This window comes from Condylura cristata, unplaced genomic scaffold, assembly GCF_000260355.1.
Source record: "Condylura cristata isolate star-nosed mole 26May11 unplaced genomic scaffold, ConCri1.0 scaffold00034, whole genome shotgun sequence".
Lineage (NCBI taxonomy): Eukaryota > Metazoa > Chordata > Mammalia > Eulipotyphla > Talpidae > Condylura > Condylura cristata.
Window position 1 is genome coordinate 9954947 of NW_004567135.1, and position 27331 is coordinate 9982277.

At 37.0% G+C, this 27331-nt stretch overlaps 1 protein-coding gene across 15 annotated transcripts in view; it reads right to left on the reverse strand.

Annotated features, from left to right (window-relative positions):
• ERC1 (ELKS/RAB6-interacting/CAST family member 1) overlaps positions 1-27331 on the reverse strand; it is a 302503-nt gene that overhangs the window by 73709 nt on the left and 201463 nt on the right. The window contains exon 18 of one of the 15 annotated variants that reach the window (XM_012732456.1): positions 9742-9847. The exons of the other annotated variants lie outside the window; for them this stretch is intronic. Coding sequence (XP_012587910.1) covers positions 9766-9847 — 82 coding nt within the window. The 3' untranslated portion in view covers positions 9742-9765. Of the gene's footprint in view, positions 1-9741; positions 9848-27331 lie in introns of those variants that run through there. 15 annotated transcript variants of the gene reach the window in all.

The window sequence follows — 27331 nt, forward strand, 5'->3', positions numbered from 1 at the left end:
ATTCAGAGTCAAGAGAATAAGATGTTTTTATTACATATTGTATATATTTAAACTCTGGGTAGTGTCAGTATCCTTGATGGGAATGTTAGCTTTTAAGTTTATCTTTTGATTTTGGAAAGAGAGAGTATTATTCGCTTGACTACAACTTTGATAATCTGAAATGGAAACCTGATAAATTTTAACAGAACAAACCCCTTGGAAAAAAAAAATTGGATAGGCAGAATATAGAAGCTAGTAAACAGTAATGACCCCAACTTCTGGGAATAAGAAAGATTGTTCCTTAATAGATCTGATGAGAAAGATCATATGGTATAGCTGAACTTATGTGGTTAAGTTTTACTGAGTAAACTTCAAAGGATCACAACTAAAAAGTTTTGTTAAGAACATCCTGCATTTCAGGGAGAGTGGTACGTAGAGTTAAAAAACAACAAAAAAACCACCCAGCAAAGAGCAGAAAGGATCTTATGTTAGTAGTCATGTACTCTCAATGCAACTGCTTCTTTGAAAAAGGGTATTTTCTGATCAAAGTCATATTGTTTATTGAATAAAAACTGGAAGATATAGACGACTATAAAGAAAAAAATACCAGAAATAGTCCCTTTATAATCATTCCATGTCTGAAGATCTAGAACTCACCTTATCTTATTTTCATGACTGTCTTAAAGAAAAAAAAAAACCTTGATGGGATTAACAATTGACTTTAAGAAAACTTTAATAATTAAAGGTTCTCCACAGAAAAGGAAGACCAGCTTGTGGAGCACATTATGATTTTGTTTCCCATGAGCCCCCGGGGAGTAATGCAAGCACATAAAATATGAAAGGTAATACATGTGAGCTACAAGCCCAGAGCAAAGTCAGAACTGCATTGCTCTTCCTGCCAAATTACTCTCTTTGCTCTGTGTCTTTTTCTCGGTGTAAAAATAAATTGAAAAATTTTCAAAGTGATTAGGAACCCCCCGCGGCATGACTAACATGCCACATTACTTGCATAATGAGTAGGTAGCAGCAGAAACCCAACTTTAAGTCATTAAAATGGTCTATTCACTTCATCTCAATGCTTTAAACTACCAGAACAGTTGAACTTGCCCTTTGACCTGCAAATTCTAATAGAATCAAGATGTGTCCGAAAGTACTCTGCTGTGGCATGAGAGTTTCAAGAAAACAGTGAGACCACCTCCTCTGTCCCCCTTTTTTCAGGGCAATTTTCAGAGACAGGAGGCAAATATCCAAGGCAAATGGGGCTCACATTCCTTTTGGTAATTCCTGAATCTTTGAGAATACAGTGGCCTTCTGTCACTAGTTAATGAGAGATGTAATTACGAGTGTTGGGATGAGGGTGGCTTATAATCTAAGAATGGGTCATAAATATGTGTATCTATTAGAAATGCAAGACAGAGAAGGAGAATAAATGAAGGGATGTTATCAAATTATCCATTTCCTGACACTTGAATTTAACAATTCAAGTTAAATGGTTATATAAGCATTTCCCATAAATTCCATAATCCTGAAAACATCACAAAAAGATGAGATGAGGCCCTCCTTGGTGGTGCAACGGTTAAAGCTCAGCACTGCAAGCAGGCTGCAGCTACTTCAGTAAGAGTTTGATCCCCTGCTCCAGAAGTGACCCACATGGTGCAGCAGACCTCTCCTGACCCGCCCACTACTCCCCTCAGCAGTCTACTTCATCGATCTGCCTGTTCTGCTTGCCACTAAGTCACTATGCACTTCTCGCCTGTACCCCAGTTCTGTGTGCATAAGTAAATAAATCTTTAAAAAAAAAAAAAAAAGATGAGATGAAAGAAAGAAAGAACTCAGTAGCTTTGGACATTCTATTGTCATGGACTCATACCCCTAAGTTCAACCTACTCTGATTTAAAAATAAAGTCGAGACTCTTAATGATGGCTCTTTGATTCTGGTGTTTGCTCATTTGTTACTTAATCAATTAACTACCCAAAGTGATAGTAAACACTTGAGATTTCATCCACTTTTTCATCACTTTTCCTGAAGGAATCCTTCGGATTATGATTCCTTTAGCTTCCCTTCCAGAGGTCTCAGGATGGTAGATATCCTACCTTAGCACAGAGAAAACCACAGCCCAAAGAGGAACCCTTGTGGAACCTATGCAGGGTGGGCGTGACTAAAACAGCTGACCTCTCAACCTTTGGTCCCTAAATTTCTTTCTTCCTCACTCTGTTACCTGTAAGTATCCACAAGTCTCTCTAGTGTAAAATATCAATACTAAATCAACTTTTATTCAATAAGACATATTTCCCTTTAAAGGTTAATTTAATCATCATAGTCCTGACTGTATAAACTGACAACATTTATGTAATTTGATTTCTTCTTTACTTCCTGTAACCAATATTCAAAGTTTTCTGGCTCTTGTCTTCTAATAATTTTTCATGAACCCACTGCTTCGTATCTGCATGTTCACGATCACCCTGCTCTGCTGAGTGTTCTCTGGTTTCCCCATCATTTTACACTGTCTTACTTTTCCAATGTCATTTTCATCAGCCCTCTCACCAGATCAAATGCTTTGTCTTTATGTTTAAATAGTTACAGCATTCAACCAATTTCTTCCTCATTGTCCTCCAAGGACCACTGCCATTGAGTTATTACTGGTTTTTACCTAGATGTTTGCTACGCGCTCTATCTGAAATGCCTATAACTTTCAAGATCCCCTTTAAAATCTGGCTGGCCTCTACATTCAGCATTTCCTTTCAGTGCTTTCATCGTTTGGATTAATAGGGATTTGCTCTGTCTGCAATGTCCTTCAACTCTTCTGTATGCGCAGAGTTGACTTCTCTAACTTCATTATGTATATGGCTTATTTCTTAAAATTTTTTCTTTTAGTGCTTTGATGAGTTTACTGATCTTTCAAATTAGTAGCCTGCTAATTTAAATTTTTCTTATTTTTATTTTTCATAAAATATATCTAACACAAACCTGCCATCTTCCTCATTTTTTTTATGCATACAGAACTGGGGTACAGGCCAGAGGTGCAGGGGCGGTGAGAGGATTCACCAGAGACAGTAGGGGGCAGAACAGGCAGATTGACCAAGTACACTGCTGAGGGGAACAGTGGGCGGGTCAGGAGAATCTGCTGCGCTATGTGATCACCTCCGGAGTGGGGATCGAACTCATGCTGAAGTGGCTTTAGCTTCTTAGTGCTGTGCTTTAACCTGCTGTGCCAACAGGGAGGGCCCCATCTTACTCATTTTTAAGTGTACGGTTCAACAGTATTGAACACATTGTGCAATCTTTAGAGCTCCTTTCACCTTGCAAAAATCAAACTGTATTCACTAAATAATTGTGTGTGTGTGTGTGTGTGTGTGTAAGTATTATTCTAAAAGTCTTGATTCATGGTTTCAAACACCAAAAGCTTACAAATATGGTTAATTTTCTGCAATACATGTACCTAAAATCCTTTACAACTTTTCCTTTTGGGTGGCTTCAGTTAACTCTCTAAACTGATACTGTCTGATAGTCTTCCTTGTTTGCCTAAAGTCTTTACTAGAAATATTTGGAATAAAGTCAGGATCTTTCTTTTGTTCACTAAGTGCCAAGGCCTGTTCCTGGCACAGGATATTCTTACATAAATCGTGAACCAGCAGCTCCTCCAATTATAATTTCATTTCTGTATGTACATACATCTCCCAGTTCTTACAGTTTTGACTGTATTTCCCCCATTCTGCTCCAGCAGCCTGGATGGCAAATGAGCAGAGAGAGTCGGAAGATCAAATTTGGAAAACATGAAAGAAACCAAGGCTAGGAAGAGACCATTATCTTTCATCAATTGACATTTTATTCAAAGAAAGATTTATGTTTTCCTCTGACTAGAGAAATGACATTTGGAGTACTGGGCTTAATGCTGGTTGTCATAACTTAGTGTAAAAGTAGAGTATCTGAAGGAAAGTGACAATATGGGCTATAACAGGGCATGTTAATTCAAAGGTTTACCTATGCAGCATAATAACTGCTATTAGAAAGTTAAAGGTAGGTCTTGCAGAACTAGCAGAGTTAATCTGTGCTTCTTTAGAGGGCACAAGTGGGAGGAATCATGAAGATGTAGACTTCAGTTTGTAAAATGAACATCTAATGCATTTTAACACGTTAGTAAGTAGAATTGGGAAGTTAAATAAAATGACAGAGCTTCCCATGACTTGGAAATGATCAGAAATACTATATAAATGGCTTTGTTGTGAATCATAAACCTGCCCTTTTTATAAAGATTTACTTTTATTTATGCATACAAGAGTTGGGGTATAAGCCAGAGTAGGGGTGACATGAGAGGATTCACCAGAGACAGAGCAGGGAGCAGAACAGGAAGATCTATTGAAATACTCTGCTGAGTGGAGCAGTAGGGAGATAGGAGAGGTCTGCTGTGCCATATGGGTTGGTTAGCTCCCTGGCTAGGAATCGAAATGTGCTGCAGTGGCTGCCTATACCTTCACAGTGCTGAGCCTTAACCCCTTACACCACCAGGGAAGCCCTTAACTGTTACTTCAATATAACTAAATGAGGTGAGAGACAGTAAATGCTAAGTGTCAGCAAATGCTGAAATAATACAACTGTCAAAAAAATCACCTTAGGATAAGGGTATGGGAATTGAGGTGGGCCTTATTTTGACAGAGAAATAAAAGTCAGACAAAATGTTGTATGAAAATAAGTGCTTGTGAGGATACACTGCTACCTAGATTAGGTTGTTTCTACAGGAAAAGGAGACTGAGTGATAAGATGACAGGTAGCTTTGAATTAGGACTGAGATGGTCAGGCAGGCAGTAAGGACTAAACAAGACTGTGAAATCCTTGAGGGTGCCACCAGAACCCTGCAAACAGAAGATCCTCAAAATTTTGAATATGGAATGATTTGATTTTGAGTGAAATATGAAAGCAGTTATAGACAAGTAAAACAAGGTTTTAGAATGACTGACTTGGAGCCAAAGATTTAAACAATTTGGAAGCAGACAGGTCAGATACTACTGCTAGAGATGTAGTATGAGTGGAATTCTTATACTACAAAAATTATTTTTTGAGAATGAAGAATAAAATGCTGCAAAATCTTTGATTCAAAGGTCAGAGTTGGAAAACTATGGCAAAATGCCATTATATTCAATGACTATGAAACTCAAAAGTACTGAAGCTGGAAAGAAACTGTAAGTGTTTTTCTAGGGCTCGTGACTGTGCAAGCTGGGTCCCGCAGCACAGCGACAGGGCCTTTGCTAGCAAGACTGAATCATCTTACTACGTGGCTTATGTCTCTGTAGCGCCTGAAACCAGGCAAAAGATAGGGATCCATTAAGAGATTCAGTGATGTGGAAATGGATAGAACAGAGAACCTGTTCATACAAACTTTTAACTTTTACAAGTCCTTGTAAAGAATCAAGACTAACATCAAAGGCAGGCTGCTGACAGTGATAGCTCAGTAAGTGAGGCTGACCAGACAATATTTTGTGTGGAAAACTGACATTCAGTTTTTTTTTTCTGAAAAATTACTGTTTTGAGATAGCCAACCTGCAGAGAATTACAACAAATTTGGGAAACACAGTTTCAGTGTGTATTACAAACTTTTGCTTGCCTTTTATAACCTTGAAAACTTAAGTGTTTGTCTCTCCATTTGCTAGAAAAACAAAAGTTTGTATCTTTTCAGTTGGAGAAATAAAAATATTAGTTGTAAACTAGTCCATAAAGATAGAAACAGGGTAGAGTTACCAGGGACTGAGGATAGAACAGCAGAAAGCCTGGGCAGGGACACAAGAGCCTCTAGGAAACACCTACACATCTTAACTATATGCATGTTATGCCGCAATAAAGTCATTTCAAATAGTATACAATTTTCAGAATAAGGAATGTTAACATAGCCAAACATGGTAATGATAAACACAGTGTATTTTCTTTAGGTAGTAAAAAGTACATAACATTAAAAATGTTATTTTAACTTTTTTTTTTTATTTGTGTATACAGAACTGGGGTACAGGCCAGAGGCTCAGGGGCGGTGAGAGGCTTCACCAGAGACAGAGTGGGGAGCTGAGCAGGCAGATCGACGAAGTACACTGCTGAGGGGAGCAGCGGGCGGGTCAGGAGAGGTCTGCCGTGCCATGTGGACACCTCCGGGGCAGGCGGGAATCGAACTCATGTGGAAACGGCTTTAGCTTCTCAGTGCTGTACTTTACCCTGAGGTGCCAACCAGGGAAGGCCTATTTTAACCATTTTAAAAAGTACATTCACAATGCTATGCAAACACTAGCCTGTTCCTCCAGAACCTTTTCTTCTTCTCCACCTAAAACTCTGTTTCTGAACACCAACTCCCCTTCCCACCTCCTCCAAGCCTTGGCAACGACACTCTGCTTTCTGCCTCAATGAATTTAAGTATTCTGACTACCTCTGAAGTAGAAGCACAAACTTTTGCATTTGGCTTATTTCACTTAGTATGGTGACTTTAAAACACAATATATTTTTATGCTGCCAAATTTTTGTGACCTTGAACACAGAAAAATACACTGTATATCCTCCCTCATATAAGCTGTCTTTTCAATCTCCTTTGCGTTACCACCATGTCAAAAAGAGTTCCTAAAAATCTATGTCTCTTGGGCCCTCCCTGGTGGCGTAGTGGGAGCACAGCACTGAGAACCCGGCAGTGACCACTTCAGTGGGAGTTCGATACCCGGCCCTGGAGGTGACCCACATGGCATGGCAGACCTCTCCTGACTTGCCCACTGCTCCCCTCAGCAATGCACTTCATCAATCTGCCTGTTCTGCTCCACTCTCTGTCTCTGGTGAATTCCCTCATGAATACTGTACCTCTGACCTGTACCCCACTTCTGTATGCATAAATAAATAAAATCTTAAAAAAAAAATCTGTCTCTTAGCCAGTTGGTGTTGGACTAGTATGCTGGTGGTGGGACAAGCCTGTATCAGAGGGATTGAATAAATGAGCCATGGTCTGTGGTGGAATTACTGACAGAACTTAGTGAATGAAGGGAACTTTGGAGGGGCCTGATGTTCTTCCTGCTTAAGTCTAGTTCACAAGTATCACATACGACCATGAGGTTAGTGCTGCTGACCTACATATGGCTGACACTCTGGGAATGATTCGTTCTCTGTCACTTAATGTTAATTATCATTTATAGTGATATTGAAAATCTGTTCAACAAACTGTAGGTTATACTTGCAGGAATTACAATATCTGGTTAAATGGGATATAAACATTTGATTAACAAAAGCCTGCCCAATTTTCTATAGGGTGTAAGATACCTCAAGAAATACTATAACAGAATAATAAACTAGAGATAAAAGGTCTAAATCAAAGGAAGGATCTCATGCAAAAGTAGAATAGTTTTAAGAAGCACTGGAATTTGACTTCTTTTCCATGAATATTTTAAATAAAATCCAGTCTCCCTGGCTGGAAACAAGGTCACAATAAACTCTGGGCCTTCATCCCCCATCCCACTCCCAACTTTTACAAACAAAGTTTGTTAGTTTCATCTTTACTGTGAAGACTAGTTGACAACAGCAAAACTTCCTCAAAAACTACACCCTCAGCATTTTCTTGGACAGTTATAGCTTATAAATGATGCACTGGGTGGTCCAATGTTCTAGAGTTCTGCTTTCAAGGAGTTACTTCATTAAACCAATTTCGTGAGTGATTTTTCAATCTCTATTTATGATTGTAGCATGTGAATTCAAAGTAGGATTTTAGATCTAGGTTTGGTTTATAATGTGTGAGATTAAGAAGGCAGCATGGACCTGGTATTTCAAGCACAGCATCAGCTTCCTTGAAGACAAGGTGAGGTTGGTATGCAGAACTCATTCTGCCAAAGCACGATTTCCAGAAATCCTTTATTAGCTTCACACAAACAAGTGTCTCTGTGTGTACTTTTTTAAAGGCCAGAGACTGAAATAGCATGCCCTCAATTTAATGAGGAATTCTATGCTCTACTCCCAAGTTACAGAATCTAAATTTCAGGAGATGGGCAATTTCTTTTAAGAAGTTCTCCAGGAAGGCCCTCCCTGGTGGCACAGCGGGTTGGAGCACTGCACTAAGAAGCTTAAGCCAATTCTGCATGAGTTCGATCCCTGCCTGCCCCGGAGGTGATCTACTGATCCACATGGCGTGGCAGACCTCTCCTGACCCGCCCGCTGCTCCCCTCAGCAGTGTACTTCGTTGATCTGCTTGTTCTGCTCCCCACTCTGTCCCTGGTGAATCCTCTCACCCTCCGCATCTCTGGCCTGTACCCCAGTTCTGTATGAATAAATAAATCTTTAAAAAAAAAAAAAAAGAAGAAGTTCTCCAGGTAATCTTTAGGCCCACTACTTATAGGAGGATGAATTAATTTAAAAGACAAGCAATAAGGTAGTAGATAGTATTTCTGGCATTTGTTTTTACTTCTTCCAATTCAATCAGTATATATTAAATTGTTCAATTCCATAGTGGAATGATCAAAGCCATTTTAAACTCAAATTCTGTTAATACTGCAGATAGTGATAATATTCAGAGTTAATGGAGGTAGAAATAACACACAGAGATGATGTCTGTGGTTAAACTCTAGTCAACAGACTCTAGAAAAGGGGGGCATCACAGAATGCATTCATAGGCAAATTTCCTCCTTTCTCTGTGGCAAGGGCTATCAAAAAATAGGTGAACTGAGGATCTTCTGCTTTCTAAACCCTGCCTTTAAAAATAACTGGTAAGCCAAGGGAGTTTTTGTTGGGGATTTACTCAAATCCTATCAAAATCCCTAGTGAATTATGTCTTAAACCCACTGATTTGTGCTGGTGATCTGAGGAGAAAAAAGGCTTAGCATGAGTCTCAAGAGATGAAGCTAAGTGGTGGGTTCGTAGTAACTTCTGGGGATGATGTGCACAAAAAGATTATACTGGTTTGCTCTTTCATTTTGCCATTACTGTATCATACCACTATTTGTTTCTGCCTCGTGTTTTATAGTATAGTATAATGTAAACAGAAAATTTCAGAACACAAACCTTCCTTACAAAGATGTAATGTAGTCCTTTCAAAACAAGGTACACCTGTTATTGTTATAATCATACTTTTGGCCCACACCATTCATCGTGTCTTCTTTTCTTAGGACGTCTCTGTTTCCAAAGGAAAATAAAGTCTTCTATATTGTTTCTCAGAACTCAAACTCCAGAATATGTCCATTTATTTAATGTCTGTTTTAAGAATTACTGAATGCTTAAGCAATTAATCCCTGCACTTTGTCACTGTCCCACTGTTTATTTAACCTTTTCCAGTCGTAGATGGATAACGTGGACATTCCAGCTGTCCACACTGTGCTACTGTGGGGGCTGGCTTGCCTTTTCTTCAGGTTGCACTGCATTCCAAGTCTGTTTGCTATGACATTTGCAAGAAAAATGCCAGTGGTATCATGGCACTCATTTCTCCACATTTTTACAAAATCAATAGCTAAGTGTATCTTGATTTCACAGAATACTCAAGATTCAGAACATCTAATCTTTTGATTTTTGGTACACTACCTGAAAAAAAAAAAAAGCAGGGGTTTTTCTTTTTCTTTTTTTTTTTTTTTAAAGATTTATTTATTTATACATACAGAACTGGGGTACAGGCCAGAGGAGCAGGGGTGGTGAGAGGCTTCACCAGAGACAGAGTGGGGAGCAGAACAGGCAGATCAATGAAGTACACTGCTGAGGGGAGCAGCGGGCGGGTCAGGAGAGGTCTGCCACACCATGTGGTCTCCTCCGGGGCAGGCGGGAATCGAACTCATGCGGAAGCGGCTTTTAGATTCTCAGTGCAGTGCTTTAACCCGCTGCGCCACCAGGGAGGGCCGGATTTTTCTAATGTATAAGTATTCAGGATATTCTTCAGGCCTGTGAAGGGGTAGGGACACGCACGAGTGAGAGCTGAGGTGCGCAGACAGAACTGAGGACAGCCGAGCTCTGAGATGCTGGAGGTCCGAAAGCACTGTCTGGCTAAAACAGATGAAAGCAAGCCCTGCTGTTTATTACCTTCTTGTATTAATGATTCAAAGATTCGATCATTCAGCTGCTACCAATTTTGGGTCAAAAATTGTAAGAACAGCTCCTCTCCTAAGCAGGCTTGGAATGAAACATCTGGTGGAGAAGTTCTGTAGGAACGGGCAAGAGACTATGTTTGCATTAGGTAGATGAATTATGATTATTGTCAGCCAGGATAATCCTGTCTTTTCTGCATCTTCCCATCGGCTCATCCTACTTGTCAAATGTCAAACATAATTTAGGAAAAAAAATGCTTATTACACCCATTTTATCTTTTTCTTTTAACACATGGCTTCAGTAGCCATAAAAGGATGTGAAATTCAGACCTTTTGGATAAAAGTGCTTTTATAAAATTTGAATTTTTCTGAATAGCAATGATATTATTTTAAATAGAAAATATGCTAAGAAGTACAAGGCAATAACAATCATTGCCTATGCTGTAACACATTTACTTCTCAAAGACAGAAAAATGAAAATTAAAAACAAGATCATTTCTCTTATTATTTCCAGTCTGCTCCACAGCCCAAAATTTCACCTGAAGCATACATACTATGCATAAAACAAGCTAAATTTTCTAGGTCAGCATTTCTCAAAAGTGTATCCCATAGAATTATGGCAACAGACATTAACAGATTTCCCATGAAAAAAAATTTGCATGGTCAATTAAATAAGAGGAGCATTGAATCTAATAGCACTGGCACAGAACTTTTATAAGAGATTTTAATGGTGCTGGTTATACATCTTTAATAGGAGGCTGTTTTTCTTTTTCTTGGCTTTATAAAGTTTACCTTTTTTAAAAAAGATTTAATACAATCTATAATTTTATTTTGTGAAAATTATTTGAAATCTAAATTTCATTGTCTATTAAGTTTACCAATATTGCCATAAATCATTTTCCAAACTTACTTGGTCATGAAATCCTACTTTATCTTTATTTGGGTGGAATTCAATTAATACCAGAGGGATACTAGAGTTTCAAGAAAACAATCTGGAAAATGGTGATTTAAAGATAATCCAGTAGGGTCCTCAGAGAATGGATAAGAGTATTAATTAACTGGGTAAAATTCCCTTTTGATCAACACTGCCAGCATAATAACTATACAGCAAGATATTCTGCTAAGCACTTTATGTGAATTAAGTAATTCAATCCTTACAAAATCCTATGAATTTGAGGAAGTGATATCTAGTAGGCAGCTGGAGCCAGGCAATGAGTTAAAGACAGATATGGAAATGATTTGTATAAAAGTTAAATGAAATCATGGAAGTATATGAGATCACCAAGATCAGAGGCAGGGAGGCTCCCCTGCCCACCTTTGACCATGCAGGTGCCTGTCTTTTCCCTCTCCTTTTCTTAATAAGCCTGTACTTCTAAAATATTAAAAATACACACACACACACAAAACCAGTTAGAGGCAGGACCCAACCCAAAAAAAGTCTGCAAAAAATTGAGTAGAAATCTTTAGAGGTAGGAAAAAAATATGAAGAGAATAACGTAGAAGCCAAAGAAAGTGTGAAGAAGTGATCTTTAAATTCCTGCAGGCAAAACAAGACAAATTATGTAAAATTTCTATTGCATTGAAAAAAATACTCTATTGGGAAGCAGTTTCTGTGCTGGGAGCAGTACAGCAGTGGAAGGAGACCATAAATCAGCCTTTCAAGATCACAAAGAACAAAAACTATCATGTTTGTATTGTATGTATGTATGAGTATCTGCATGCACACACAGTTCACATGCTTGAAAACTAGAATCACAGATTCTTAGAAGAGCAAAGGATGATACATACACATCAGCAAATACATGTATGGAAATATTTCCTTGATTTTATTACATACTTGTGAGAAGCCCTCTTACCTATGTTTGAAACACTTAAGGACATGAAACTGTAGCTATCTGAAAGAAGTCTATACTAGCTTTGATAGCCTAACTCACAGAAATTACTTTATAGAACTGGTTCTGAGGGTCTCCCTCGTGGCACAGGGGTTAAAGTCTCAGCAATATGGCGCTATCACCAGCCACTGCAGCATGAGTGTCTCTCCTGTCTCGCCTGCTGCTCCCCTCAGCAGTATATTTCAGTAGATTTGCCTGTTCTGTTCCCCACTCTGCTCCTGGTGAATCCCCCCAGCACCTCTTGCCTATATTCCAGTACTCATATGCATAAATAAATAAAAATAAAAACCAAAAAAACAAGCTGACTCTGAAGCCGTCTCTGTAACTACCTTTGTTCTCTCTCTTTAGCCCATACAAGAGAAACAAGTTGCTCTTCCACATGATTATCCTTAAATTAGGGGAAACTGTTCTATCTCCTTACTGCTAAACAACCCTTCATCACGGTGTGGTGGATTAATTTATAGAGCTCAGTGATCTGTATGAATTGGCATTTGATGGGCTATTTATTGATGAATTTCTAAGATAAGCAAATATGTCTAGACATTAAAGTAATTTGTAAGGTATATCATGTGTAAAGTCTGTTCTTTTTTTTTTTTTAAAGATTTATTTATTTATTCATACAGAACTAGGGTACAGGCCAGAGATGCAGAGGGTGTGAGGATTCACCAGGAACAGAGTGGGGAGCAGAACAGGCAGATCGATGAAGTACACTGCTGAGGGGAGCAGCGGGCGGGTCAGGAGGGTCAGGAGAGGTCTGCCTCGCCATGTGGATCTCCTCCGGGGCAGGCAGGGATCGAATTCATGAGGAATTGGCTTAAGCTTCTTAGTGCAGTGCTTTAACCCGCTGAGCCACCAGGAAGGGCCAAGTTTTTCTTTTTTAAAAAAAGTTTATTCTTAAAATTTAGTTAAGAGTCAATAGATGTGACCCACATGGCACAGCAGACTTCTCGTGTTTTGCCCATTGCTCCCCTCAACGTACTTCAGTTAGTCCACCTGTTCTGCTCACCACTCTGTCTCTGATGAGTGACCCCCCATACTTCTGGCGTGTACCCCAGTTCTTTAAAAAAAGTCAATAGACGCTGGACCTCCCATTTTGATTTTTTCTGAGAACAAATGAAGGTTTGGGAAATCAACACTAAAAGTACACGTATAATGTGGATCTTCAAGTTCTTTCATGATTAGACCGACATCAGGAAATTTCACAGATTAAAACACAGCCTTTCTGGGTAATGGTACTCCCTTTGTCAGACGGCAGTTACACTGACGGCCAAAATCCAAAACATTGACTTTATCAAATGATGGTGAGAGTGAGAAGGACTTTCACTTATTGCTGGTATGAATGTAAAGAAGTACAGCCATTTAGGAAGCCGGTATGGAGGTTTCTTTCTTACAAAACCACACCTACTCTTATCATACGATCCTGCAGTCATCTCCTGCTTGATTATTTACTCAAATAAGTGAAAAGTTAGGTTTACATTAAAACTTGCACAGAGATGTGTACAGCAGCCTGTTAATAACTGTCAAAACTTGGAAACAACCAAGATGTCACGTCCTTCACAGGTGAGTGGATAACTGGGGTACAGCCAGACAAGTGAAATATTGCAAAGAAATGAGTATTAAGTCATGGAAATACTTGGAATAAACTTACATCCTATGTAAGCAGTGTGAAAGGAATACAAACAGTATAATTCCAAGTATATGACACTATAAAAAAGGCAAAGCTATGGAGACTGTACAGATTAATGGATGTTAGGGGATGAGAAGAGAAGGGAATGATAAGCAGAGCTTAGAGGATTTTTTGGCCAGTGAAACTATTCTATAGGATAACACATATGGTAGATATGTGACATTATATATATGTTAAAACCCAGAAAATGTACAAATCCATGTGTGAACCCTAATACATCCTAAGAATTTCAAATGACAATGATGTGTTAATTAGGCTCACTACTCTAATAAACGTATCAGTCTGGTGTAGGATGTTGACAACGAGACCCGTAAATGGGACTGGAGGTATACAGGGACTCTCCATACCTTCCATCCAATTTTGCAGTGAACCTAAAACTGCTTTAAAAAACAAGTTCAGTATTTTAAAAAAGATTTATTTATTTATGCATACAAGAATTGGCCAGAGGTGTGTTTGTGTGTCGGGGGGTGGGGGTGGGGAGTGTCAGAGGATTCACCACAGCGTGGGGAGCAGAACAGATGATCTGACTGAAATACACTGCTGAGGGGAGCAGTGGGCGAGACAGGAGAGGTCTGCTGTACCATGTAGGTCACTGCCCTGGCTGGGGATTGAACTTGTGCTACCACTGACTGCAGATTGCTTCTGCAGTCTGAGCTTTAACGAGCTGCACCAGGCAGGGAGGTCCCAAACAATTTCAGTATATACAAAAATATGTGAAAAAACTAAAGGCAGTTAAAAATTTCTTTAGAGAGTGTGAAAGATAAGATCTAAGCTGGGAGAAACTATTTGTAAACAACATATCTGACAAAAGACTTTACAGAAAATATATAAAGAACTATAAACACTCAAACATAAAGTCAAACTATCTAATTAGAAAACAGGAAGGCCACATGAAAAGATCTTCCACTGAAAGGAACAACCAGATGGCAAAAAAACAGGGCACATGAAAAGATGTTCCACATCATTCCTCACTAGGGAAACGCAAAGTAGAAACACAATAAAGAATCACTTATACACATGTCGGAAAAGAGACAACAGAGTTGAACCAAGTCTGGTGAGGAAAAATGGGGTCATTCATACAAAGTTGTTGGAAGTATAATATGACACTGTCAATCTCAAAGTTTGGCAGTTAGAAAAAATTAAACAGGCAACTACCATATGATGCAGTAATTGTAAATAAGCATTTGCTCCCGACAAATAAAAACCTGACTTCACTCAAACACCTGATCTCAAATGTTGATAGTTTTATTATTGGTAGCCCCAAACAGAAATAACCCAGATGTCCTTCAACAGGTGAGTGATTAAACGAAATACATAGCACTAAATAGTAAAAAGGAATGAACTACTAATAAGACAATTGGAATGAATTTACAGATAATTGTACATAGTGAAAAAAATCTGCAGACTATGTATTATATGATTTAATTTATAAAGCAATTATTTTGTTTTTTAACGACACAATTATAGAAATGGAAAACAGATTAGAGGTTGCCAAGAGGTCAGAAGTGGTTAGGGGATATGAGGCTATGAATGAGGAACTTTTTGGTGACAGAAATATCCTATATCTTGATTATATTAGTGTCAATACCCTGCATCTTGGCTTTATCAGATTTTACCACTAGTGAAACTGCCTGAAAGGTACACAGTATCTCACTGCATTACTTCTTACAATTCCATATGGACTTAAAATTATTTCAAAACAAAAGTTTAAGTAAATTATAAACATTTCCTTTAGGTTAAAAATGAGTGAAATTTTGTTGTTATGCTGTCCATTTTAGCTCAAAATTTAGTTGCCCCATATAAATTATAAGGGCAATTCAAACTAAATCTTTTTATGAATGCTGGGGGAATCAAATGAAGCTCAGAAAGTCAGGGTGAATTCTAATCTTAATGCAATATTGAAATCACATACTTAGACACATGAAGTATGGCTAACTGATCACTTGCTTAGTAATCCTGTGCACCATTAAACTTTGTTTTCTTTTTTGCTTGACAGTCAAGTCAGTGCCACTTTATAGAAATAACTCCCAAGAAAAAAACTGGTGAAAACAGGAATAGACTACATTTCAGAACTATTTCTTAGATTTGTAAGCAATGAACCAAAGACAGGTTAGACGAAGACAGAGCTATACGTAAAGCCCAAGGACACATTCTGAGATAGATACTGAACTTAGCCAGTTCTAGAACTACATATCCCTATAAAATAGGAGGAGACTTCTTGGACATGACAAGAGCTGTGGCTGGTTCTTCACTACCTCATTTTATGGATTTACAGCACTCTCCCAGTTAAAGACTCATCCCAGAAACCATGTGTGGCTACATATTTGCCATTCCTACCATGGTGTGGCAAAATAAATCATGGGGCTTGGGTCAGTACAGCCAACCTGTAAATGATTCATGGAGCCAGCAGTACCATCCCCTAGGACTGTGGACTTTATTACAGTAAACCTCAGAACAAGATACAATTTCCTGACTCAAGAAGCAGTGTTTAAATCAGAACACCTGAACAGCCCTGGAATCACTTAAAAAATACAATAGGTCTCAATCCATGACTGTTTTCAGTGTTGGCCTGCACTTGCCCCGGGTCTGTTCCTTTTAACACTAAATACCAAGTTCAAAATGAATCCCTTCTCGGTAAGTTGTTAGGGCGACAGAACTATAAAGTAAGCTTGAACGCATCTAATTCTCTTATTTCCTTTGTCCTCTGCTTTTCCCTGACTCAATTCACCCATGTTCTTCATGTCACAAGTATCCACAATTTTTCCCAGCCTTTAAAACTCAGAAATCATGAAGAGTGCCTTTTGGTGACAAAATTAAAAAGCAAAGGACTCTGGTTTTCCTCTAAGTAGCCCAAAAGAAACATGAGACAGGGTGACCCTAGGGCCAAGTTGTCAGGAAATTCTCTAAACCTGGAGACACTACACTGCAGTCAGGGCAAGTTTCATAAATAACATATATGCTATAAACCACGACTAGCAACAATTTATATTCTTTAGGAAAACTGGAGGTAGTGTCAGTACTAAAGTTTGTGTTTATAAAAATCCTAAGGGCTTTTAATATTACATTGTAGATAACAAGCTATCTTTAATGTGCTCAACTTTGAATAAAATGCTTAAAGCAGTTACAACAAACAAAAACACATTCAAAGTTATCAAAAAGTGTTACTTTTCAGCCACAGGGGTTAACTAAACGAGATGTGACAGCAAATAGTAAGTGCCAGCAAATCTTAAAAGTAAATGTTGAAGTAATACAAATGATAAAGAATCACTTCAGGATAAGGGCATGGAATTGAGGTGGGCTTTATTTTGACAGAGCAATAAAAAAGTCAGGCAAAGTGTCAAGTGTGAAAATAAGTGCATGTGAGGACACACTGCTACCGTAAAAGACAAAGGGATTATAAATTTCAATTAATGTAGTAGTTAGTAAACTTGGGACACATTAAGATAGGATATAGGATAACTTTAAATTATGTTAATTAACAGTACTAGAAATTAAAGGTTAAAAAAATAAACCCAGAATTTATGGACCATTATACACCAGTTAGCAAGTTAGATGCGGTATATTCACTACTAACTAAAATATCTTACAGTAGAATGTAGTTCAACATCTAGTAGAAAGTGATAATACCTATGACTCATAGATTTTTGAAGTTATTAAAAAAAAACCCAATACAGTAAAGGATTACCTACAATTGAGGCTGGAATAGTATCACTGTGCCATATTCCTCATTTTGGAGAAAGTCTGCTCTCTCCTCTCAGGTGTTGTCCCATAAATTCCCACCACCAAGACAACCTGCACACCACCACCAGAGACACTGTGCTCTTCCTTCCCCTCCCTGATGAATGCCTCCAATTTATAGTTTTCCTGCTAGCTGCCCTTTTTTTGGGTCTGACCCCTTATATGATTTCCCTATGTTCCTCCTATGATTGAAAATATCCGATATTTTTCTTTTTCCTGACTTATTTCACTCAGAACAATCCCTTCCAGCTCCATCCCTGTTGCTGAAAATGGCACACATTTATCTTTTTTGATTGCTGAGGAGTATTCTATTGTGTATATGTACTACATCTTCTTGATCCAGTTGTCTGTTTTGTGGCATTTAGGTTGTTTCCATATTTTAGTACTGTAAATAGCTGCGATGAACACAGGAGTGCAAGTATCCTTTTGAATTACTCTGTTTTTGTTCTTTGAGTAGATTCCTAGGAGTGGAATTGCTGGGTCATATGGTAGAACAATTTTAGTAATTTGAGGGCCCTCCACAAAGCTTTCCATAGTGATTGGACCATTTTGCACAGAAATGCAATTTTAAGACAAAGAGAAATGTGATGGTGATAAAGTAATTTTTAAAACTTTCTCAAAGTTCATTGTCTGACTAAATCTGAAAAAACAGAAGGTGAAGAGTCTCTAAATGAATACTCTAAAGACTAGCTTTTCATTATATCAAGACATTATGTTCTATGAGATATATCTTTAAGCCAGTGGGCCAATTTCAAGTCATCATTAGTTTTTTGACTGCTAGAATTATGACTGACACACCTCATTTCAGAGATGGAAAAGATAGGTAACCTCTTCAAATTCACATGGCTAAGAAATAGCAAGAGATTTTAACTAAAAATTTGACCTATATCTCTAAATATCAACACTATCAGCAGGAACATAACTACTGAAAGTGACAAGACTATAAATCTAAAGGTCAATTTGTAGGAAATACTATTAATGGAGAAATATATTAAAGGGTTCTATAGTGATCTTATAAGCAAAATCCAAACTCTGGGGCTCATAATTTATTTTTTCCAACAAATATTCTGAAAAGAAAAGAAATAAGGGAACATAAACTAGAATGTTAATGATATTGTTGCTATGTTTAAAAAAAAAACACAAAACTCCTATCTTTTGAACTATGTACTGAAAGATTTAGGATAAAACTATATAAGAAAACAGAATAGGGATAAAAGTGACACTATGTATAAAATTAGCTATATGTCGATGCCTGCTGAATCATTCTTCAGTGAATGGCTCATTATTCTACTTTGGAAATGTTTAGAATTTTCCATAGTAAAAAAAATCCCATGTCTTCAACATTGAAGTCATACAAGCCAGTATTACCTGAATTACAGAGTATCAGACATTAAAAAGAAACCTGTGTAATTTTCAGTGACTTATTAAAATAAAATCATAGGAAATTAAAAGAAAATTGGTTGACAAATCAAAGGAAGAAACATACAGCTCTTGCTGACAAGTTGAAGGTGACATCCTAACTCTTCATAAAGTTTTCTTTTTCTGAGGTGAAAATTTTTGGTTATAAGAATGTATTTATAAAAAGAACATATAAAAGGCACCATCAATTACAACAATTTTTAAATTTTAGAGGCTTTCAAAGCCTACCAAAATTCCATATTGAGAACACTTCCCGTAATTAATGAAAAACATTTCAGACATTCCGTTGTTTTCTATGTGAACTACAAAGTTATGTGTACAAGGGGCTGCTAGCAGTGATGGCTGAGGAAGTACCTCTCTGTTGTGCAACGTTTAAGTAAGATCAGTGGAAATATAAACAAGGGTTTATATTTAGAAAAATGAGATTCACCAGCATTCATAAATTTAGAAAAGATATAGGAAGAACTGATATAAAGATGAGTAATGTATTAAATTAAGATTGTTTGAAAACATTTTCAGAAATTCAATAAATAATTAGTAATTCTGGAATGTCGAACTTGGCATACTATATTGGTAGTTTATCATGGAAAGAAGGAAAGGTGTGTGTGAGGGTGGGCGGGCATGGGTGTACGTGTGTGTGTGTGTATGTGTGCGAATTTTTCTCCCTGGCTAAACTGTGGCCTTGTACAGCTAATTTTCTGTAACTAATCTGCTGTACTTTCTGCCTACGGGGCGAAAACTTAATATATACATACTCACATAAACTTTGCATTTAAGCTCTCCTTCCAAGGCTCATCTGTGACTAGATTATCCCCCAATAACTAAGACTAAGACCTCTATGATAGGATAGGAGAAACAAGAAGGGATATTCTTCTTGGGTACCCATGAGAGAGATGTTATAGAATGTCCAGGAAAGTCTACCAGCTAGCCTCATCGAAATGTATTCTATTAAAAAGTAAAAATCTTGGCAGGTGAGGCATGCTTACTGTCCAAGTTCCTTTTCCACCCAGTCAATGCAGCAGACTTCTTGAGTTCATTATTACCTCATCAGTATGCCAATGAGCTGCCACTGGTGACAGAAGACTAAGTCACTCACTCATTGATGATTGAACTGTCTGTGTTCTCTAAAGCAAAGGTAAACACATAACACATGTATACTTTAGAAATCTACTATACCTATTTATCCCTTTTAATTTAGTGGGTCAAATAACTCAATACAGAGTAGAAAATGACTAATACTATTTTGCCCACTCACTGGATACCAATGAAATACTCTATAGTCAGCACAAACATAGGAAAGTCAAGATATGAATTAGGAGACAATTACTGACCCACCTATGATACAATGCTCCTAACAAGTCCAAATCAGATTTGGAGCTCACAAAGAGAAGCAGCAGCAGAAGTAAAACCCTGGTGAAAGGGGTAAAGAATGGTGGGAGGTAGTAATAGCTAACAATACAGATCTCAACAGAAGTAGTAGTTTCAAGTTGTATACTTAAAACAAGAAACAGGGAAAATAAAACAGAAAGCAATCATCTCTTCTAATGAAAATACTGTCCCAACATACTGTCTCTTTTGGAATGTGTGGGTTCAACTCTTTAATTTTTCAGCAGATAAAATGTTAATTCCCTCCAGGTAACTCGCCACATTCGCTGCCCAAGCTCAGCGAATATTTACATAATATCGAGAAAGCAGATTTTAGTAGAAAATATAAAAGAATATATTCTATGTATGATTGTGTCTCACTTAACAAATATACAAACTCTGACCTCCAAATTTTACACACATGGAATAAGCTTTAAAATCTTTTTTAAATGGTGTGACAGTAAAAAGAACCAAACACAATGACCAATTCTTTAACCTGAAATATAACTGTACTTACACATATACCACATATATATAAAAATGTTTTTGAAGAAATCACAACATGTAAATGTAAGGATTTAATATATTCAAAGTTAATACCTTACCATGGCAGAGGCAAAGTTTAATACTCAAGACAGAGCAAGAAAGAGTAATGTAATACCTTTGGTTAAAAGCTTTTTTCTATCAGCAATCTTATATTCAAGTAATCAAGTGAGTGTGAAACATTAAATTTAGAATTATTCTTGTCTTCAGACACTACTCACTATGTCCAACACTGCTTGTCAAAATTAGATATATCTATTCCTCACAAAATATATACTATAAACCAACTTGGGCCCCTCCCCCTTTTTTAAGATGTAAGATTTCTTTGTAAGCGTAAATCTTCTTATCATAATGCTAAAAATGGCCTAGCAATAAGACAGAGATGGAAGGCAGAATAAGTTTCTCAATTTTCACACCAGAGTTTCCTTTTCATCAACCCTTTGTTAAGACATAGAAACTCTTACTACTCTTTAATCCTCAAAAATAAGGAGATCATAAGTGACAAAGAAAATCTGAGATAACTAATACAGCATAGTCAAAGATAGTTTGGAAGTTTTAAAATGCACAAATTGATGTTAGCAAGTTGGAAAATTGAATTAGAAATTAAAATTTAGAAAATATAAGTATGCTGAATAGAAAAATGACCATGGAGGACAAGGTATAGCTGCTTTCAATAAGGATAAAATTCAAAATTGGAAAGTTTTATCACCTGAGAATAGGTGTACCTAAAAGAAACTGCTGTGAATTGTGGAGTTACTGTTGCAGAAGATGTTTATTCTAGATATTGATGCCCACCTTTCTGGAATGGTGTTAATATAATGAAAGCCTAATTCTTAGCAATTTCTGTAGTACTACATCTTATCAGGATGTAAAAAGAAGATGAACAATCTATGTTTAGCTGCTCACTAAAAACTGTGTGAGAGTAACTTGAGGATAAATGAGCAAAAGAAAAAGTGAATATGGATATTGGTGCAATGGAAAGAATTCAGTGGCAAAGTTACAGACCCACTTGGAATTCTAGCATTACACTGGCCTTTTTTTTTTTTAATGACTTATTTTTATTTATTGACTTACAGGAACTGGGATGTAGGCTAGAGAGGGTCACCAGAGACAAAGCAGAGAGCAGAACAGGTGGAGATACTGAAATCCACTGCTGAGGGGAGCAGAGGGTGAGACAGGAGAGGTCTGCCATGTTTCATATGGGTCAGCTCCCTGGCTGGAATCAGGGGTGTTAACACTGAGACTTAACCCCTATGCCACAGGGAGGTCCACTGGCCTTTTTGACTATATACAAATCACTTAGCTATTCTGAGGAAAACATAGGGTTAGGTTCCTGCAAGCCTCTGGTTATAAAATTTTCAACAATCAATTAGTATATAACTGATCTTTTATATATGTTTTTATTTAAAGGCATATTACTTAATAATACTGTTGATTCATTCATTAACTTTCCCCATGGGCAATAGCGCTGTAACTCAAGTCCGAGTGGAGCCTGACACACATTATTTTCTTCAGAAGGCACATCAGTCTTTGTACACTTAGGAACATTAGACAGCATTTTGTGAGAAAAGGTGAAAAGGGCAGCACTAGATTGTGAAAAGAACACTTGTTTTCAGTACTAGAGCTGGACTGCGAAGGTAGAGCATGACTCTGTCTACCTCATGTCCAGAAAGTGAAAGAATGCTGTACTCTGTCCAAGTCGACAAATGGCTGTGAAAGAATCATAAGTACTTATCTGAATACAAATGAAACATTAGCAAGTATGTGAATCTCAAATACAGAATCCAAGAATGTATTCAAATGAGTAGCAACGCTTATTTTCCATTCTTTTAATTCATCCTTCTTCCTCTTACAGAGACTATGATCAGACAGCAGTCAATGCTTCTATTTTCATTTCTCGTTTAGAAAAGCAATGTAGCTGCAAATTAAGATGCTAAGTTAAATCTAGAACAAAATGCTTACTATGCTTCTATCATATTGCACATATTTTGGAATGAGAATATGAAAAAAAATGGATTCGAACCAGAAACTGGAATTCATATTTCTTTACCTCCTCAGGGTACCCTTTACATGGTAAAGATTCTCTTGTCTTAGCTAAATTCCATTTCTAGTGGATTAAGGTAATAAGGTTTGAGAAGGTAAAAGTCCGATACCATGTTATCACTTTTATCCTAGCAACTGTAATCACTCTGCCACTGATTTCATATAGACAATTTTGTTTCTAAGAGAAATTAAAATGTCATCAATGGTCATAGAAGGAGTGGAAGAATTTACAAGTAGAGATATGGAAAAATTGTTCCTTAAATTCTGACAGTTTTTAAATAAGTACTGGGAGTTCACTTTTCAATTCCGAGTCAATGATTAAACACAACTGCAATAAGGAATCTGAGAAATGTATGGCAAATATGTATACTTTTTAATTACCACTCTAAGAATGGCAATAGGATTATCTAGTTTTTGTTACAGCACTAGAGCAACCTAACTACCCCACTTCTTCTTTCCTTAACAACAAAAAAAAAAAAAAAAAAAAAAACCACACATGTCATGTAATATGCCAGAAATGTGCCAGAAGTTACAAGGATAAAAATATGACCTCAATAAGTTCAGAACCTACTGGAAGAGACTATAAGTAAAGAGACAAATAAAATATATTTTGCTCAATTTGTAGGATCTCTAAAATAGAAAGGAACCAACTAAATTTTCTCTCTAAGGTTGAATGGGTAAATTGTGGCACTGGAATTCATAACAATAAGAATAAGCGAACTACAACTTCAACGTGGGGTGCTAGGAAGCAACAGAGAGATCAAGAAGAGCTACAAATAGCAAACTAAGAAAAAAAATTTTTTTTGTAAGGAACATGAGGGGGAGGGGTAGAAACACTGAAGATATTCAGCACATCTGAATTTTATACCAGTAATTCTGGTAGGAAATGGAAAACTGGACAAAAATGGAAGAATAAGACATGATTTGTACCTGGCACAATGAATTCAAGATTACTTACAAGACAACTAATTCTGACTTATGGTAGTAATAGTGGGACAAGAAGAGAAGAGAAATCACACACATTGAGTCAAAAGGACTTGGTACCCACATAATTACAAGGGAGGCACTCAATCCGAGTGCCAGAATTATTGTGTAAGGCACAGGAGACTTAATTTTCTTTGCAATATTTTCTTGGTAATACTAAAAGACTACTTTTTGATTTGAAAAATTATTTTCAAAATAGTTAGGATATATATATATATATTCTATATATATATATAGAGAGAGAGAGAGAGCGCACGCACGCGTGCGAGAGAGAGGTAATATTAATTTACATCACAGTATGTCTTAGGGATATAGATCTACACCTCTGTTATTTCACCAGACCAATGACCAAAACCCCAGTGATTCTTTGCTCTCACCCTACTGCATTCCCCTTCTGGTAGCCTAAAAGACTCTTGATAGAGGTCAGTCAAGGTTTGTGCACAGGAAAGATAGAAACTGTGAAGGAAAGTAGTTTAACAGGAAAGTAGTTTTTAATGTTCTATAAAATGGACACACCTATATCATATAGGTAGAATGGGATATAATACAAGTCCATATTTGCTTCATAATTATCTATGTTGCAGTACATATGTAGAAGCTGTTTATAGATATGCCAGCCCATGTACAGCCTGACCTTGTAAGGAAAATATTTGAAAACCACTGAAGTGTGACAACATCTCTGAAAAGTGAGAAATGCTGATCACTAGAACTGTGATAAACAAAATAAAGAACACAGACTTCATAAATTTAGTGTTATTCTAACTATACCAAAACAAGAGTAACAGAATATAAAATATCAAAATGTTATGCATATTGAAAGGAAAGTATTTCACAAAACATTTTCAGTGAAACAGAAAGCAGTTTGTATATATCACATGTTTATAGTTACTTCACTGTATTTGAGCAAAAGCTCACAGAATTCCAGGGAAAAAAGTAGATGGTACATTAACTTTGGAATAGTTTGTGTTTGTATATGTATCTGAGTATGAATTCTTATAACATTTCAGAAGAACATTTACAGAATTAGGTACTGCTATCCTTTTCAAGGAAAGGGACTTTCAGAACCTATATATTTTACCAGTAAATAATTTATCTTTTAAAACTGCTGACCATTGTAAGTGGCAAAAGCACTTGGGTAATCTAAAACACACCCAGCAATAATGCAGGGAAATAAAGATGGAAATAAAGATGGAAATTAGTGTATAAAATATAGTATTTTATTAAGAACACAAAGGAAAAGATAAAAAAATGTATTTAAGATCTCTTAAATTCTTTGGATTTGAAAACTATGCTCAAGTGGACAGCAATAGATCCAATGGCAATAAACTTTCTAGCTATCTTTTCTAATTTGACATCCTTGACAAGAGGAGTTTTATGAAGTCTTTGAGGTACAAATGTTTTGGGAGAGAAAACTGATGGAGTAAAATTGAAAGAAACACAAAACATTTTGACATACTGTAGCTGTAATATCTACTTGCTATTTTTAGAAGTCTATCTTCTTTTTTTTTAAGATTTATTTATTTATTCATACAGAAATGGGGTACAGGCCAGAGGTGCAGGGGCAGTGAGAGGATTTACCAGAGACAGAGTGGGGGGCAGAACAGGCAGATCAACGAAGTACACTGCTGAGGGGAACAGTGGGCAGGTCAGGAGAGGTCTGCCACGCCATGTGGTCACCTCCTGGGCAGGTGGGGATCGAACTCATGTGGAAGTGGCTTTCGATTCTTAGTGCTGTGCTTTAACCCGCTGCGCTACCAGGGAGGGCCAGAAGTCTATATTCTTGTACTGTGTGTGCGTGTGCACGTGTATCACTAACTCAAAACTTAGTTCTTTACAGGTTACCCAGATGCTATTACTAGTTAAATTACAATGACTTACAAGTAGATCACATTTACACACACACACATACACACACACACAACCTGCACATTCCTGATAACATATGAACCTGACCTTAGGTTCGCTCCTACTAGCCTTAATTTATGAATAAGTGCCTGAACTTGTTGAAATACTGTACTAACAGTTCTATTTTGTGTGTGCGTGAGAGAGAGAGAAAGAGAATCAGTTTTCCATTTATGTTCATTTATCCATTGTTTGGTAACATAAAAGTAGTCACCATCATAAAATTAAGCCAGGATATGGCCTCCATCCCAGTAAAACAAATGGTTCACTTCTGCCTCATAGTCACATTTAAAGAGTGGAATATGTAAGACATTCTGAAACTAAAATTAATCCCTCTAGATATGACTACTCATGATTTCACATAACAGGAGTAAGTTTTGCAGAAAAATTGGAAGATAACTGAAAGACTTTACTTCTTGCATGCACTGTATCCTGCCTGCCAATATAATATACTTTTCCATACAATTTCTCATTAAGTCCTCCCAACTCTACAAGACAACCATCTACTAGTACTAGGTTCATTAACAGAAATGAAGAAACTGAGATTTAGTGTATATTGTTCATGCCAAAGGCCACATGTATATTTAACTTTGGTTGTAATTTGTAAGCTTGAACTTTTACGATGTATTATCACTACATTCATATGACTACACAGGAAAAATTATTTCAAATTATGTGTGTGTAAAGTTAACCCTTGAACAACAAGAGCTAAGGGTGCTGGCCCTGCTTATATGTGGGTTCCACATGTGCAGCTGGTTAAATCTGTGAATGTGGAACCTGCAATAGAAAAAAAAATCTATTTTAAGTTGACCTGGGAAATTCTAACCCATGTAGGTCAAAGGTCAGCTGTACAGTGAAAAAGGTCCCTTTAGCCTTGTCCTTCCTTTTGTTCCCTATAACCCAGATAACATAATTATGTGTCTATCTCTATATTTACATTCTTACGCCTCTACCTTTTAACAAGTTAGCGTATGATACACATTTCTTTCCATCCTGATTTTTAAATGTAACATATCAACTAGAATTAGAGAAACATATGCCATCTACCTCTACAATTCCACTCTGAGACAATATCCTACAGATCTTTTACAGACACATGAAGTAATTTTTGTATGAGGTAATTTTTACTTTTCTGAACATTTTATACTATTACAATTCAATTATTTTGTAGCACTGTATATCAATTAACATTAGCAATAACTTAAACGTCCATCAATTTGAGTACCAATTAAATATAGCACTGTGGAATACTGGAGGAAAGACAGAATAAGTGATGATATTGACAAGTTACCCCAAGTAGAGAAAAAAAGGTCAGCGAGAGAGAATTTAGAGTAGGTACATCAATGTGGAGAAATGTATACTCATACACAGACCATCTATAGGTACAGCTTAGCTCTTTCAAAAAAGACAATTAGTATTGTTTTGACTCAGCAGTTTTATTAAAGAAGCTATACTACAGCACTATTCTTGTATGTGTGAAGAGAAGCAAGGATAAGGCTTCTTTTGCAATGCTATTTTCAATACTGCAAATTGGAAATAATCTAAATGACAGTCCACAAAGAAATAATTAAATAATGTAACACAGCTACACATGAGAAAACTAAGGAGTTGTTAAAAAAATACAACAATCTTTATGAGTAAACAACCCCATCAAAAAATGGGCAGAAGAGCTAAAAAGACACTTCTCCAAAGAGGAACTGCAGATGGCCAACAAGCATATGAAAAAATGTTCAACATCACTCATAATAAGGGAGATGCAAATTAAAAC